At 42.4% G+C, this 18415-nt stretch overlaps 1 protein-coding gene across 2 annotated transcripts in view; it reads left to right on the top strand.

Annotated features, from left to right (window-relative positions):
* The window catches only part of zmp:0000001236 (mastermind-like protein 2), a 366940-nt gene that overhangs the window by 250854 nt on the left and 97671 nt on the right, over window positions 1-18415 (top strand). For both annotated transcript variants that reach the window (XM_055637326.1, XM_055637325.1), the window contains one exon: window positions 11491-12957. In XM_055637326.1, coding sequence (XP_055493301.1) covers window positions 11581-12957 — 1377 coding nt within the window. In that variant the 5' untranslated portion in view covers window positions 11491-11580. The remainder of the gene's footprint in view (window positions 1-11490; window positions 12958-18415) is intronic.

Raw genomic sequence — 18415 nt, 5'->3', positions numbered from 1 at the left:
GCGAACACCTCTCTCCCCTTTGACTACACACAGGGGCAGTTTCTTCCTAGCTGTTACCGAGCAACTGAACATCATCAACAACTAGAGAGCAGTCCTGGGGTACGATCTACCTCACTGAAGACCCTGGGACTATCTTTGATCAGACTTTATTGGACTTTATCTTGCACTAAACGTTATTCCCTTTATCATATATCTGTACACTGTGGATGGCGTGGTTGTAAATATCCGCTGACTGGTTAGCACGCAACAGAAGCTTTTCACTGTACCTTGCTACGTTTGACAATAAACTAAACCAAACAACACCTCCTCCCAACTTCCTCTTGCAAGGACAACGCCCCTCATTCTCAATTTCTCTGTCTCAGCTGCATCTACTCCCAAGATGAGGCTTTCCATTCTAGGACATGTGACATGTCCTCTTTCATCAAACAGCCTACAGCCCAACAGTATGAACATTTAATTCTCCAATTTCAAATAAACTCCTGCTCTCTTTCCCCTGCCTTGCCCCCACCCCTGTGTGCTCACTTCTCCCAAAATCTCCCACGACCCCAGTCACCCTGCTGCTTTCCCTTCCATACACTCATCTCCCATCTCTGAGTCCCATATTCCCCTTTTCTCCCTTTCCCCTTCACCCTGTCCTCTTCCACCCATATTCCTCCCTCCAGTTTTATGTCGCTCCTACTCTTCTTTCCTTGTCTGACACCCTTGTGTGTCCTTTTCACCTCCACCTTCACCAATCCACCAATCATCCTCCACCCGCCTCACCTTAATGCTATTATCACTCGGCCCTGCTTTGCTTCACCCCCACCTCTCTTTTCCAGATTTCTCCTCCCTATTCCATCAGCCTGAAAAAGGGTCCTGACCCAAAACATTATCTGTCCATTCCCACCACAGATGCCCCTGACCCGCACAGCTCCTTTATCACGTTGTTTTTATTAAAACTCAGATTTGGTTTTTGCAGTGTCTTGTACACACTCTGTACTGAGATTCCCCATACACCCTACACTGTCTCCACACCAGTTCTCCTCGACACCCTGTATTGTGACACTGACTCTTCCCACACTCTGGCACTGACTCTCTCCACACCCTCGACTGTGACAACACTGACTCTCCCCACACGCTGTACTTTGATCACACCAATGACCCCTGCACTTAGCACTGTGACCCCAGCATCAACTGTGCTCACACTCTGTAATCATGACCACACCAATTCCCCTCTGTGTTGTGACCACACTAACTCACCCCCTCCTCTTCTGTGACCACAGTAATTATTTGCACACTGTGTACTGTGAGCACATCAATTCCAACCCCCCCCCCCCCCCCCACTCCACTCCACACACACTCTGAACTGTGATGACACACATTTGTGATTTATTAAGGTAATTGTGGGATAGATACCACAGCAAAGTGGTGTTGAGGTAAATGGTCAGCCTTGATCTCAGTTCATAACAAATCGGTCATGAGGGATCAAATGACTTTCACTTGCTTATTTTTTTTACCGCAAAATGTAAGGGATAGTGTTCAATTTTAATAAAAGATCAAATGCTCTATGGTCGATTTTTGTAGATTTTAGTGAGGCCCACAGACTATAGTTCAGCACCACTCCTCCAAGATTCAATGCATCTGTACTTAAGGGAGCTGGTTGTGATTTCTGATATGAACTATCCCTGAACAGCTCTCCCCCCCCCCCGCCCCCCCATCCTGCTATGAACAGTTATGGTGCCTGCCAAAGATATGTGCAAGTTTGACATAATCACTGATTACATTTCATGCGCTGTACAGGCTGAATTACCTTTACATTTCTCAACAGTATCCAAAGGTAAAACCTTCATTCAAATTTAACAGAATAATTATTTTCTAGTCTGCATTATCATGGAAGGAGTGCCACTTAAGCTCTGATCAAATGTTATAGACTTCAGACGACGGGTCCCCTTTATATTGTCCATTACTACTGCAGCCCTGCAGGGGAATAGCAGAATACAAAAGTAGCTGAAAGTCTACGTCAGGTCACGGTGGATGCACTTAATTCCTATTCACAATACTGCTTTCAGGCAAAAACAGAATTGTTTATATTCCAATGGAGAAAATTCATTTTGAAAGAGGGTGATCGGAATTTCCTCTGGGATTTTCCTGATCGACTTCCGCCAGAGCCACAGATGAACTGCTCAAATGACTTTCTGCCTCTCTTCTGCCAAAGTGATAATGACTTTACCATACAGAATGTCCCAAGCTGCTTCAAAAATAGTTGGGAGTGGAGGAAATATGAACTGATTAGAAGTTAAGTGTAGAATTATGGTAACAAACGACATGATTAAATGATGGTCTCTGAGGGAGGGGCCACATAAATAAATTACTATATGGCATAGACAATGGACAATAGGTGCAGGAGTAGGCCAGTCGGCCCTTCAAGCCAGCACCGCCATTTAATGTGATCATGGCTGATCATTCACAATCAGTACCATGTACCTGCCTTCTCCCCATTTCTCCTGACTCCACTATCTTTAGGAGCCCTATCTAGCTTTCTCTTGAAAGTATTCAGAGAACTGGCCTCCACCGCCGAGGCAGAGAATTCCACACTCACAACTCAGTGTGAAAAAGTGTTTCCTGATCTCCGTTCTAAATGGCTTACCCCTTATTCTTAAACTGTGGCCCCTGGTTCTTGACATTATTCTTAATTCTGCATGCTGGCTGAAATGTCAATGAGAATGATTAACATCACTTTTTCTATGAGAGAAATGCAGTGACTAGGAGACCATGTGGTTGAGATATTGACGTTAAATATAGAACACGGTTTTGTGCAACTAACCGCTGTTTTCTCTTCTCTGGTTGTTAGTGGTGTTATTAATGATTACTATGAGGACATGGGCAGAGGTTCTACTCGAGTTGCGAAGGCAGTCACTATGGGGGTGGCTGGAGGGGATGCTTGAGGGAGGTCAGTGGGAACAGTGTTGAGGGTTGGGTCAAAGGATGGGCGAGTTGGGGAGATGTTCGAGTGGTGCTCCAACAGTGCGGCAAAATTGGGAAAGGAGAGAGATTGGGTTGGAGGGAAAGTTTTGAATGAAACAGCAGAGGTGCTAATAAGCGGTGGGGGGGGGGGGGAAGGGGTTGGTGGAGCAGCTGTTGATTCACTCGTAAACAAGATGACTTGAAAATAAATGTCACTGTTTTGGATGCTGTAAATACTCCACAAGCCAGCAGCACTTGTGGAGAGGGATTCAATGATAATATCTCAGATCTAGTTGGATGTGAGGTTATTGATCCAAAGCATTTACAGCTTACTTATTAATCTGACTGCTGAGTAGTTCCAGAATTTTCTATTTTTAATTTGGATTTCCATCATCTGTTGGAATTTGCGATTCACTGTTACAAACTTTTTCAAAAGATGATGATCAATCTTCACTTCCTATAGTTGCTTGAATAGTTCAGCAGGAAAAATGTTGCTTGAATTTGAGCTGGTTGAAGAGGTCAGCGATAGAAACGGGAACAAAATTAACTAGTGGCAGTGGTTTGCATCATATCATTTATTAACTGTTTATTAATCCAACTCATCCAACTAATCTTAGACTTGTCCAATCCAGTCATTCTGCCCAGCTGCTTCATACAATAATACATAGAAACATAGAAATTAGGTGCAGGAGTAGGCTATTCGGCCCTTCGAGCCTGCACCGCCATTCAATATGATCATGGCTGATCATCCAACTCAGTATCCCGTACCTGCCTTCTCTCCATACCCCCTGATCCCCTTAGCCACAAGGGCCACATCTAACTCACTCTTAAATATAGCCAATGAACTGGCCTCAACTACCCTCTGTTGCAGAGAGTTCCAGAGATTCACCACTCTCTGTGTGAAAAAAAGTTCTTCTCATCTCGGTTTTAAAGGATTTCCCCCTTATCCTTAAGCTGTGACCCCTTGTCCTGGACTTCCCTAACATCGGGAACAATCTTCCTGCATCTAGCCTGTCCACCCCTTAAGAATTTTGTAAGTTTCTATAAGATCCCCTCTCATTCTCCTAAATTCTAGAGAGTATAAACCAAGTCTATCCAGTCTTTCTTCATAAGACAGTCCTGACATCCCAGGAATCAGTCTGGTGAACCTTCTCTGCACTCCCTCGATGGCAATAATGTCCTTCCTCAGATTTGGAGACCAAAACTGTACGCAATACAGACTGCATTTGAATGTAAATATTCAAAATGTTGACCAAATTATCAAACATGTTGCTAATCATAAGTAGAAACACAAGGAACTGGAGATGCTGAACTCTTGAACAAAACACAAAATGCTAAAGTAACTCAGCGGGTCAGGCAGCATCTCTGGAGGCATTGGACAGTTGACTTTTCGGGTTGGGACCCTTCTTCAGTCTGACCTGAAAGGTTGCCTGTCCCTTCCCTCTGCAGATGCTACCTGATATGCTGAGTTCCTCCAACACTTTGTGTTTTGTTGATAACAAGTTATGGTCCCAAGAAAATAGTTTTTGTGAACATTGGAAGAGTTATAATATTCCCCCCTCTCATTAATTTCAAATGCTAAATTCTACATTGCTAATCCTCCTTGGTACCATCACGTGAGCATAAAAAACCACCCAACAGGATCAAGGAGTTTGCACATGGAACCTTGGTTGGTCCTCAGGCATTTCTCTTTGGCTACAGGCACCCACTTCACTGCTTTGAATTTTTGAAATGACTTGTCTTCCACCAGACACTGAGCCAAAGAAAGTACTGCATTGAAAGTCTGCTGAGATTTATTCTTGTCTTTTTTATGAATAGGATGCAGATGAGTAGTCTTTCACTTTGTCAGAGAGAGTCACCAGCATTGTAGCTGCAGCAGAACAATCATGCAGTGATGCCTTGGTCAGCAGTATGACAACTTTTGCTGTGTTCAGTCATAAAACTGCAGCGTGCTACCAAGAGCAGTAATTTCTGAGAGATTGGCACTTTAGACAATGGGAACAGCAATTTGTGAGTGAGACTGAGCTGAAGATAGCTATCTTGCTATCCTGAATTGCAAGGCTTCATCATGACTGATCATAGAGCCCATTAATAGCAGTGATTATCCACCACCACTTTCTGCTTGGTTTTGTTGAGCTAGAAAATCTTTTCTGAACTATAGGGCTACTAAATTCTCTCAATGCAGCCCACACTTCCAGATAGCTTAACTTGTGGCTTCAACAGCTTCATAAAAATATCATGAGGAACCCTATTAGTTTTCTGACAGCAGTGATGGATAACTAAACAGTGTACTGGGCTGTATGGCAATTGAATTTAGTGTTAGTGAAGAAGGGGTTTGGCCTGAAACATCGCCTGTCCTGCTGAGTGACTTCAGTTTTTTGTGTCTATCTTCAGTGTAAACTAGCATCTGCAGTTCCTTCCCACAGAATTTAGTGGTATTCATTTTCTACTGCTGATGGTGGCCCATTGCACGCTAAGTTTAGGACTTCTAGATCTGTCTTTCGTCCATTCCACTTATCAAGTGGCATTTAAGTTTGAAATCCTACTTCAAACATGTAAAAAATCATTTCTGCGTGTTGGCAACTGTTAAATTTGTTTCATTATCACCGAATACATGGTTGATCTGGGATTGATGACAGAGGGGTGCTGTAAATGTCATTGATGCTGGTCCTGTGTTACATGCAGCTAATGTGCCAAAGTAATATGTTAAACATATTCGCAGCCTACTGAGCAGATTCCTTTATAATAGACTAATTCTAAATCAGCATTACAAATGAGGGATATTATAATAATATCTTACTTGTTTCCAGTTACATATTAATTTATTTTAAGTACATATGTCGTTTGCTCAGTCAAGCTCACACGCTGCCATTTGTAATAGATCTTTTTATCAGGTGGTGTGTGGATCTAGGAGATCAAAGCCTGCTAAAATAACAGCTTCAATTGGAGAGTTGCTGTTATCACCAGGTCATTCCGTTGTTACAAAAATGAAATTATTCGCTTGAATACTATATATCTAATGTTTGCAATATCTGTGTTGTGTATTTAAGATAATTTTACATGCATTGTTAAATTCTGATTCGGTGCAGTAGTCAGTGTGAAACAAAATTTACAATAATTAGTTGCTTGGATAGTGAAGCATTTACTTTAGCATCTGGAGATACTGCACCGCATGTATTATTCTAATATTATATTATACCTGGGATTATTTCTAACAATTGGTTACATGGTGGAATCAACCTTCTTGCAAGTAAAGTGTAAAGTAAAGTGTAAAATCTGCCATTTTATGCCTAGCCTTTTAAACCCAGGTTCAAAGAGTAAGTGTATTGCACCATCATAATTTAGAAATAGTCTCGTTAATGAGTGTGTGTTTGTTTAGTGAAGTAAGCTCTACAGCTTCAGAAGGTGTAGTCCTCGCAAGAGGAATTTAATAGAAAGATTAAACGAGCTTACCATTTGAAGTTTGATCTTTTTTTTTTTTGAGACGTTGAAGTGAGGGAATACATGAAGAGCCCGCCAGCCCGTATGCGCATCAATCTTCAGAGCAGCTGTATGAAACCACAGACTAGTTGCTGAACTTAAACTATAGAAAGATTATCGACCTTAGAACTACCGAATGATCTTTATGAGAAGTAGGGTTGGGAGTGGAGGGGACGCATTCCCTCACTTCAACTTCTCATTAAATAAAGATCAAACTCCAAACGGTAAGTTCTCGTTTAATCTTTCTATTTTATTTCAAAGTCACGTGAGTGACTACGTGAAGACTTCAAATCTCTGTGGCTTCATGCAGTAACCCAATCTGTGTGTGAAACACTTAAACAGATAAACCATTAATGGTAGAAAAACATGGGTTATTAATACCATGATGCTAACTTGCATACATGGCCATTGTTCTTAACCGGACCATAGTCCCAATTGACTTTGAGTTAGACAATAACTCATGCCACACTGTGCAGAATTCTATCTGCAAATATCCAGACATATTCAACCAATTTTTATAATTTATTAACATGCATTATGTAAGCCTCTTGCTGTATGATGAAAGGGAACTATCCATTCTATGGGCTGCTAATGAGCCATCAGCATCTTGAGACTATTGAATAACAATAAGGAAACTATCTTTCATCTCATAGGTACTAGCAAGCTCAGTGCACTTGTACACCTAATGACACCCCCGATCTCAGGTCTGGTGGGTATGCTGTCAACTTCAAATGTACGCAATCATGTCAATTTTGCTTATGAGATCATTCCCATAACAAACTACCCTAATGTCAGTTATGACCCAGAGACCGAGCCAGACATTGAGTAAAGACTGTGTTCTTTGTGCTGAGATCAGTTGCTGAAAGCATAACCATCTTAAAAATACTGCTCCAATTAGGAATACAGTAGAAGAATATTTGCATAATAATTTACTGATATACATCGCACACTACAATGAGTGTAGGCTATTAGAATGGTCATATAAAAGACACCCTGCATAACGTTAGTGAACAGCGGGTGAATAACCAATCATTTATTGTCCCACTTATGGTACTATAGAGAATGACAAAGCAGCACAAGCAGTGTCAATTGTGCTATCACATAAACGCTTCTCTAGGCTCAAACTGAAAGCCACACAAACCTCTGTTACTTCCGTTTAAAAGTAACTCACATATTTTGTTCACAAACTTCTCATACAACCGTGTAGAGCTAGCTGCCCGAGAAGACAGGCTGCCCCAGCCATCACTCGTGACCGAGTAAATAGGAGTTGCTTCAGCCGCCTTACCATGGCCTGAATGAATAGGCAAAATTGGCACTATTAAATTTCATGTTGCCCCATTCTTAATATCGCAAGAGGTATCTACTGATAACCCCTACGTTTTATCAGCTGCAAATTTTGCATATTATCTAAAACTCGATGACACAATGCCCTTTGATCTGAGTAGAGCAGCATTAGCTTCCACCACTGGCTTTGTTATCAAAACACCAGATAATCTGTGCCTCATGTGTATAGATATGGCAAAGTATGCATTTTCAAGATCGATTCTCTGAATCAGTTAAATTGCTGAAAGCCAATCATCCATCTTAAACTGGGTAACTAAATACATGATCAGATTAGCCAAATGCTAACCTGATTCGGCATGCTGCATGTTTCTGTAATCTTCAGAAGTATCAGAAATATACCCCTCTTGTTCTTGGCCAGACCACTCATCCTCCGATGAGATGTCACTGATTCCACTCGGAACCACCGTTCCTCTATTGACCATACGGACGGAAATTTTTTGGCTTCTTTTGTCGCAGAAGATGCATTATCTAGTTATTCATACATTTCGCTGATAACATATAATCAGAACCTTACGACTAGAGCTGAAAACACAGTCTCCCTTTGATGTGGGAATACGAGTTCCCTGTCAACTCTCGACTATAAGAGTCACCACAAATTCTCAGCGTTCTTCCTCAGTGGAATTTAGCATAATGCAAGCCTGAATCAGGAATTGCTTCGCAGTCCTCTGACTGAAACCACTTGTCTGAGTCGCCAGAGTGCACAACACAATCTCTTCGACCCGTCACTCAACCAGGAATCCTGGTATTGAGAGCCTACGGATTATTATAAATACATTGTTGATTCACAATATGAACCTGCAGGTCAGATAAAAATATTATATGCCAGACCAGCTTCCTGCTGGTAGCTACCTACCCCAGAGAGGATGGCAATGATGTTTCCAATGAACTGGCAACTCCACTAACTGAGCAGAAATTTAAACATGTGTTGAGGGAGGCTTCAACTACTTAATTCTACTGAGCAGTCTGATAATCTCAATCACAGATGATGAGGCAGTGGTTCCCTGGTCAATATGACCCATATGGCCAGCCAGTTCCATGATGGTCTACCCTGAACCAGGGTAACCAAGCTGTTCCTACTTGGAACTTACAGAGGTGACTATGCAAGGCACCCTGCCAATGTCTCTGCATCAACCTGATCTTTCCCAGAGACAGTGAAAAGATACTAGACAGCCTATGCTGCCAGTCAACCCAAACCTGGGCCGACAGACTGTTCCATTTCGGAGTTGTACAGAGGTTAATAAAGAGACCTTACCTGCCAGCGTCTCTGAACCCGGGTCGATTTGCTTGTTGGAGCTTCAGCGAAGTTTCATTTGCAGACCCTGTCTGCCATGCTTGCCATTTCTTCAGCTGGTGTGATGTTAGATAGCTGATGTCGCTGACCAACTCCTCTTGTAGTGGCTTGCCCGTACCCGAGGGAACAGCAAATTGAAAGTCAAGAGCAGGCAGCTCTTCCTTATGCGACTCTCGTACATCATGCATTAATGCGTGGAATTCAGGCACATACTCATGTTCGGAGTCAGCTCCATACTGATCTCTGAGTGGGATAAATAGTGCAACCCTGAACCAGGCGTTGCCACAGGCGTATGACTTAAACTGCCTGTGCATGCCTCTGTAACACAGAGCATATTTTGTGCCACCATCTCCAATACTCTTCCGAGTGGGAGGAATATTGCAACCCCAAACCAGGCGTTGCTACGGGCATATGACTTGAACTGCCTGTGCATGCCTCCGTAACACGGAGTATATTATTCAAAAGCACCGGCTGCTGTTATCTTTAACGATCGTTAACCTAGCCACTGTTATATTTAAACTACCGCCTGCTGCTAATCCTAACAGCAATCCCTAGCCTAGCCGCACCGGCAGCCCCAACTCCTAATGGAGCTTCCGCAGTGCCCTCAAATTCGGCCGCCTGCTCCCATTCGGAGCTCCAACGGCGGCAGCCGCACAAGCTGCGCCCGTCAGCTACTCCAGGCCCGCTGTACCTGCTCCCGTTCAGAGCCCGCTGCCGCCCGCTGAAAATAAAATGAACTTACCTGCCGGAGCAGTTTCGAACTGCTCCAACTTGCGCACCATGCGTCGAAGTATTGACGCGCATACGGCTGGTGGGCTCTTCACGTAGTCACTCACGTGACTTCGAAATAAAATTAAGCATTGGTCACCTTGCAGCAACGTATGTCCATAAATCTGAATGATAGCCAGATGCTGGAACAGCTGATAGCAAGGGATTGCAAGAACCCTTGATGGAGGCACAGGGGCCCTTCCATTTTTCCCACAGATCCTGTCGGGATCATTGCTGGAGGAACGGGGTGACATATTTCTGGGGCATTGGGATTTTGCAGGCAGTATATCTGCACCGATTCATTATTTTTTTCACACAATAATACATTTACGGAGAGGTGAAGATCACAAGCATCACAACATCAAAGCTGAAAGCTTACAAAAAAGCCCCCAATTGACAAGCAGAGTATGTTAAAAAATATCAGCACAATCAAAGGAAATCCCATTTTTTTAATTTCTGGGAGTTACACTTTAAAAATGTGACCTCTTAGAATGTCCATTCATTTTTTAACCAGTGATGCAACTAGACTTTGGCCTCTCGCACTGCTGCTGAGTCCATGTAACATTTTGCACACTTGCTCATCTAACAAACAATGGCATCTAACATATGGCAATACAGGCAAAGTGGTGACACAGAGAATACAAGGTAGTGCTGCTGTCTCACAGCCTCGGTGACCTGGGTTCAATCCCGATCTTGGTTGTTGTCGGCATGTAGTTTGCACATTCTCCCTGTAACTACAAGGATTTCCCCCGAGTACTCGTATTTCCTCCCAGAGGCATGCCAGTAGTTAAGTTAATTGACAACTGTAAATTACTCCAAGTGGAAATCATTGGGGAATTGGACATACAAGAGAAAATAGATTCCATGAATGGAGTGGGAAAATGGGGTTAATGGGATGATTGTGAGAGTGCATTACACTTGTTGGGCTGAATGGTCTCCTGCTATGTTGCATGATAGTAGGTACATATTACCTGCTTTTTTCCTCCATGCCTTAGAGAGGTTTAAGGGGGTAGTGTTGGACGAGTTGTCTCGAGATGCTTCCTCAAGTGGCAAAGGTGCGACATGCTAAATAATGGCACAAGGAATTTAGAGGTCTTAAATTTTGCAACATTATATAATCAACTGATATTTTCTTACATTGCTTCATGGATTTCACTGGCAAGATTTATTTGATGAATTGACAAACATGTCAGGCATATACATCGACCCATTCACCACTTATCAAGTGTTAGGGCCACACAGGGTAAGGGATGCTCTTCCTAGTAGTTGAACAGTTTGGAAGGTTTTCTTTTACTGAAGGCTACTATGCTAAGCAATGAGGTTTCCCAGCCTATGTGCCCGCCACCAGTATGTTCCTTATCTTCCAATTCTGAAATAATCCCTCCCATAAAATAAGGGCCAGTGAGGTGATGGATGGCAGGCAGTTATTGGATTGTTTGCTGTCTAGGGATGAGGGTGGGAAAGATCCAGCCATGTTGGTATAGTTTTCCATCAGAACCAGGAGTACCAGGTACTGGCTCACTGACTCCTCACACCCCAATGTGATAGGGTCAAGTTGTGGTGCACAGGTTGTAGGCAATGTTTTAGTAGCATTTTCTGTTCCAGAGATGGTTGGTAAATTTAGCACAGTTAAAGAGAGATTAACACATGTTCTGTCTTTTTAGTTACAGGGCTCCATAAAGAGAAAGCTGGAAGGAAATGCTTCGCCCGTCAGTAACGACAGACCCAATGGCATTTCTGATGGGACTTTCCAAATGGATATTAAGAGAATAAGAGTGGATGAAGGTGGTCTTGCAATTGGCCAAAGTGGGCACCAGCTCAGTAACGGACAAAGCCAAACCCTGCAGGGTTCTGTCACAATGGGACCTGGAACTCCAGGAAAAGATGGGAGCTTGATTGGGACCGCCCAAGCCAATGGTGGTGATGCCAGTTCTGGTTTCAGCTTGCCACTCAATAAGGAGATGAAACAGGAGCCGACAGAGAGTGTTTCATGCAGTGAGCATTTAAATAACCAAATCTCTAACAACAATATACTGTTTGATTCCAAAGATGATCTAGGAATGCAGCTGCTGGATCCGGATTTGCAAGATTTATTTGATGAATTGACAAACATGTCAGGCGTTCCTCCATTGAGTGATATAGAACTGGAGACTATGTTAAATCCCAGCATTCGAAATGAAGAATCATTCAACATAGACATTGGTCAGCAAAACCAGAGCAGTACACCAAAGCCGCATTCACAATTGGAGAATCCAACCATAAAAACGGAATACTCGCCTGGTTTTCCCCAGGCATCGGTAGGGTCACCCCAAATGCGGCCTCCTTCCACAGGACCCCCCTATTCCATGGCAAACACAGCCATGTCTGTTCCTTCACCCATCTCCTCTGCAGCTCAATCTCAAAACCAACCCCAGCAATCCTTACCATCTGCACCAAACAGAGGCCTGTCCAATTGGCACGACCTGTCTCATGCACAGCAGCTGAAGAAGATTGCAGATAATCGGCAGCAGCACGCCATGCTGCAGCACCAACAGCAAAATCAGGCAGCTAGCTGGCCACCTGCTCCACAGTCGGGCCCTTCATCGGGAACGTTTGGCCAGGAGAAAATACCCAGTCCCTCCCTCCACCAGCAGCCCTTTAGCTCCCCAAATTCACTGCTCTCTGGGGTATCCACCAACAACAGCCAGTCAAAAAACATGAATAACTGCCTCTACAAGACTCCAACTGCAGCACAAACCGGCCACCTGGACATGATAATTCACCAGCAGCAACAGCAGGCACACAATATAAGTCGCAGCTTGATGAACGCCAATTCTGCATCCCCAGACCAATTGTCATACAGTAACACCAAGCCCTTGTCTCATTTTGATCCAGAGCCAGGTCAGATCTCTTCAATCCTGGGTGCTCAGACCAAGCCTCCAGTCTTGCATTATACTCAGCCGCAGCAGCAGCAGCAGCAGCCTACTGCAGCAGTACAGCAGCAGCCTGCTCCACCATCAGGTCACCTCCAAAGTCAAACAATCCAACGAGCGCAGATACCAATTGCATTGCAACAGAAGATGCTTCTGCAGAAGATGCAACAAAGCCAACAGCCTTCAGCAATGCAGTATCCTGTGTCTCAACATCGGCAGGTATGTCAGCCTTTTGCAAATATCTTGGGGTAACCATGAAATAGTTCCCTCTTTTATTTTTTATTAACAGCATGTTTGTCAAATTAGCTGCTGATCATGGTCAACTTACTGCTGAGAATGATATATTGTTCACAGATACCTTCCATCACAAAATAAATGTATACACAGTCAGTAAGGAGATTGATGCTGATCATGGGTATTAACGTGCAATGGTTTCAGTGTATTGTGATGTTACAGTTCAAGACCCACTGTTTGAAGAATTTAAAATTCATTGCTTAGATTTTTTTTTTATTATTCCGTTAAAGGCTGTTCTTGTAATATTAAAGGTTTTAAGAATCTTTAAACATTCAGTGGTGTTGAAATTTTAATGGGCCTTTACCAGTTCTGAAATACCTTAGAGAATCTCCAATTGCAAGTAATTGCAGGATATGATGTCGGTGGTTTTGCTTTGGATACCTTGCAGTTGATATGTAAATAAAACAGTGGGTCGGTCCCAGCTAGAGGATTGTATCCTATTTTGTGTACTGTAATTTATGAAGGATGGAAGAGAAAGACATAAAACTAATTAGCTAGAATTGTTGACAAAGTGAATGATTGGTGAACTGAATTAGATGTGGTTAACCTTTGAGCAAAGAAGATAAAAGAGGAGATTCAAGAGTGTCGATGGTCTTGAAAGCAGAAAAAGGGACACTCAGTACTATTGTGAATTTCATTGACTGGTTAAGTTCCAAGTTTCCACTGTGCAAATGTTTAAGACTCATGGCCGTAAAAGAAAAGCTGGACGATTAAGACATCCACATTATTTTCAACAGCTGTTACTGCTGAACAATTAATCTTTCACCTCATCTCTTCACCCAGTTCTCACTTCTGCTGCCGCATAATTTGTGTGTAGCTAGAAAACATAGAGAAAACACAGGACTAACAAGGGAAAAAACTACTAAATGAAATACATTGGTTGCACCCTTTTAATTGCGCCTGCATTGTAAATGATGCCCTCTTTGTTCCAGCCAGGAATCAGTCCATCTTCCTCTTAAGGTCACAGAGAATTGGCACCTATCACACCTGCTAATGATGTGTGTTTTCCACTGGTTTACAATTCCCTGGAGAGAACAAGATCTAACATCTAATTGATTCCTCCCGTTACATAGCTCATGTCCCCAGGATCGCTCCAATCTCTTGCACGGTAATAATCCATCAGCTCTTTATTTGATTTATACATCTTGAATAGTTATTGCCCCTAAATCTAGCGATCCATCTTCCAGCTCTCTTCAGGGCCTTTTCCGAGACCTTTTAAGTCCCTGGTGGTGTAAAGTGGCCAAATTTGGGTACAGTGCTCCCAAACAGAGGTCATGTGAATACCAAAATATATAACATCAAAATGATACGCTTGGATTTGTTTGAATGGTTATCTTACAGGAGACTAATAGCTTGTTAGTTTACTTTACAGTTTCTGCATTAGCTTCATCTTCAGTGAAGATGAACAAGAAGATTGGTTTTCTTTCAGTGTTTTGCAGTTTTGTTATTCAGTCAGTTTGGGTGAAGCTGAAGGGGCAGAAAACATTAGTGGGAGTAATTTATAATCACCCCACCTCCTCCTCCCCCAATCCCCACAGCCATTTGAAATGCAATTAACAAAGGGACTAAAGTAATACCGAGGGCTTTAACATGAGGCAGCAAAGCAAGTTTACATTCACAATGTGGAGGATGAGTTATGGAATGCTTTTAAGACATTTTTAAAATTATATGTTGTGTTGAGAACCCAACAAGGGAAAAGACTGGGTAATTGTCTTGCAGTTGAAGAAGGTGCACTGAAACATATCATGCTATAATTTCCAGGCAAAATGTATAGGAAGGAACTGCAGATACTGGTTTAAACTGAAGATAGACACAATATGCTGGAGTAACTCAGCGCGACAGACAGCATCTCTGGAGAGAAGGGATGGTTGACGTTTCGGGTTGAGATTCTTCTTCAGAATGGAGTCAGAAGAAGGATCTCATCCTGAAATGTCACCCACACCTTCTCTCCAGAGATGCTGTCTGTCCCACTGAGTTACTCCAGCATATTGTGTCAATGCTATAATTTCCAATGAGTTTGAAAGTGATGTGGCCGTTATGAAGTACAATTTGATATAGAAGATTGAGGAAAAAATGTAGACATGGTAAATAAATAGTCCAAAGCATATAAAATGTTGAAAGAATTAAAATGCAATGAGGAAACTGGTCCAACTGTGGCCCAGTTCAAAAACATTTTTAGATTATGGGAAGAAATTTATAATGTTGCCAAAAATAATAGTTATACTGAAGATTCATTATTTTAGAATTCAGTGTTTGATGATTGTGACATCAATAAAAGGAGGAATAGAATGGGAGTAAATTGACAACACAACTATGAAATCTGACTGAGAAAGCTTCAATGGACGTTGGAAAAGAAGAGCTTGGAGAAGGGATGCAAGAGTCCTAAAGGGTAGATATGGGAACAATTATAATAAATAACAAAGAGGCAGTGATATTAAATGAATGCATGTTATCTGTCTTCAGGGATAATTGATACGGTGTCTTTGCTCTTCCAGAATTCCCTTAAGTAAATGGGTTATTTTCCTGTTGATGGGCTGTAGTTAATTGGGCAGTGCAAGGATCAGTGCCTGGGCATCAACAATTTACAATCAATATCAATACTTTATATGAAAAGAGAAGTGTAATTTGTGCAGGTTTGTTGATGATACAAAGGTGGACGTGGGGAAAGTGAGCCCCGTAAAAGATGCAAAGAGGAGGCAAAGGTATATATATATATATATAATATATATATATATATATAAACATGTTAAGTGGCAATGGAAGAATGTGGCAAGTAACAAGCATAACAGTTTTTGAAACAACGAGTGACTGGAGAACCTTTTTAATTGTTTTATCTTGTTAATTTATCTTACATATAGCATGACACAGAAGGGGGCCATAGTGCCCTTGCTGGTTCCCAGGGATGCAATCCCAATAGGATCATTCTCCCTTATTTACTGATCGCACTGTGCCTATTCCATTATATTTGTCCATTAAAGCCCCTTTGATTCCTTTTTCTGGTATTAATCAACATTAAAGAATGATTTACTAGTTAACCTGCCAGTCCATCATTGGGACGTGGAAGGAAGCCAGAAACCCAAGCAGTCACAGGAGGTACATGCAAACTTATGCAGATAGCGTCTGAGGCCAGAATGAACCTGAGTTACTGGAGCTATGGTGCAGCGGCTCTACCTGTACCACCATCATCCCCTTGCAAGTGAATAACAGAATCTTGAGCAGAAATAAACCACTGAAGGAACTCAGCTGGTGAAAAGGAATACATGTCGTTTTTGGTCGAGGCTTTTCTTCAGACTAAGGGTCTTGCTGAAACTATTATTTAAGGGGTGAATTTATCTGCGGATTCACCAGATTGTATTGTGCCCAGGGCAGGAGAGTGGGAGGGTTTTTGTGTATTAATCATTGAGGAGGGATTGATCGGTAGGATAGTTAGATCTTCCCTACAATTTCAAAGAATGAGGGCTAATATTGAAGCCTGTGCAGCTCTTGTTATTTCAGGGCAGATTCCACGACAGTGTTAGACTCTTGGAAGTCAAAATCACCATCTCAGAATTTAAGGTCAGTCGCAGGGGACTGTATTGAAGAAATATTTATTTGCAAGGAGAGGTGTAAATCTTAGAATCACAGTATAATCAAATCAAGACCTCTATACTTTGTTGGATTCAAAAAGAACTGGTCGACGAGAAAAGTATGCGAACATTATATAGAGATGGAAGAGAAATAACATTATTAATGCTGGGGGAAGCCTTTTCCTGCTTCTTTGCTTTTGCCTTTAGTCCACAGATGTTCTTGTCAGGTGTTGTCATATATCCATATGCCCAATAACACTATCTAGATCATTAATCAAGGCAGTAAACACTAAATGAGGCATGTTGGATCACTGATGTACACCAGCAGTGATGCATCTTCAAAGTGGGCTGCATCCTTTAACAGCACTGTGGTGAAGGATTGGACACAATGTATAATTCGGCATTTCAAATTATTACGCATGCAAGAAGATTCAAATTTCCCAGGTAACCAAGCCTGAATTACTTAAACTCTAGATAAATAATGTGTATTGGATTTCCAATTTATGTCTTCACTAAGGAAGACATAAATAATTTGCCGGAAATAGCAGGGGACCGCGGGTCAAAGGAGTTGGAGGAATTGAGTGAAATCCAGGTTAGCCGGGAAGTGGTGTTGGGTAAATTGAATGGATTAAAGGCCGATAAATCTCCAGGGCCAGATAGGCTGCATCCCAGAGTACTTAAAGAAGTAGCTCCAGAAATAGTGGATGCATTAGTAATAATCTTTCAAAACTCTTTGGATTCTGGAGTAGTTCCTGAAGATTGGCGGGTAGCAAACGTAACCCCACTTTTTAAGAAGGGAGGGAGAGAGAAAATGGGGAATTACAGACCAGTTAGTCTAACATCGGTAGTGGGGAAATTGCTAGAGTCAGTTATTAAAGATGGAATAGCAGCACATTTGGAAAGTGGTGAAATCATTGGACAAAGTCAGCATGGATTTACGAAAGGTAAATCATGTCTGACGAATCTTATAGAATTTTTCGAGGATGTAACTAGTAGCGTGGATAGGGGAGAACCAGTGGATGTGGTGTATCTGGACTTCCAGAAGGCTTTCGACAAGGTCCCACATAAGAAATTAGTATACAAACTTAAAGCACAAGGCATTGGGGGTTCAGTATTGATGTGGATAGAGAACTGGCTGGCAAACAGGAAGCAAAGAGTAGGAGTAAACGGGTCCTTTTCACAATGGCAGGCAGTGACTAGTGGGGTACCCCAAGGCTCAGTACTGGGACCCCAGCTATTTACAATATATATTAATGATCTGGATGAGGGAATTGAAGGCAATATCTCCAAGTTTGCGGATGACACTAAGCTGGGGGGCAATGTTAGCTGTGAGGAGGATGCTAGGAGACTGCAGGGTGACTTGGATAGGCTGGGTGAGTGGGCAAATGTTTGGCAGATGCAGTATAATGTGGATAAATGTGAGGTTATCCATTTTGGTGGCAAATATAGGAAAGCAGACTATTATCTAAATGGTGGCCGATTGGGAAAGGGGGAGATGCAGCGAGACCTGGGTGTCATGGTACACCAGTCATTGAAGGTAGGCATGCAGGTGCAGCAGGCAGTAAAGAAAGCGAATGGTATGTTAGCTTTCATTGCAAAAGGATTTGAGTATAGGAGCAGAGAGGTTCTACTGCAGTTGTACAGGGTCTTGGTGAGACCACACCTGGAGTATTGCGTACAGTTTTTGGTCTCCAAATCTGAGGAAGGACATTATTGCCATAGAGGGAGTGCAGAGACGGTTCACCAGACTGATTCCTGGGATGTCAGGACTGTCTTATGAAGAAAGACTGGATAGACTTGGTTTATACTCTCTAGAA

Source organism: Leucoraja erinacea, chromosome 6, assembly GCF_028641065.1.
Source record: "Leucoraja erinacea ecotype New England chromosome 6, Leri_hhj_1, whole genome shotgun sequence".
In the NCBI taxonomy this organism is placed as follows: domain Eukaryota; kingdom Metazoa; phylum Chordata; class Chondrichthyes; order Rajiformes; family Rajidae; genus Leucoraja; species Leucoraja erinaceus.
Note: the sequence above shows the minus strand (reverse complement) of the source record. Positions and strands in the feature narration are given on the sequence as shown.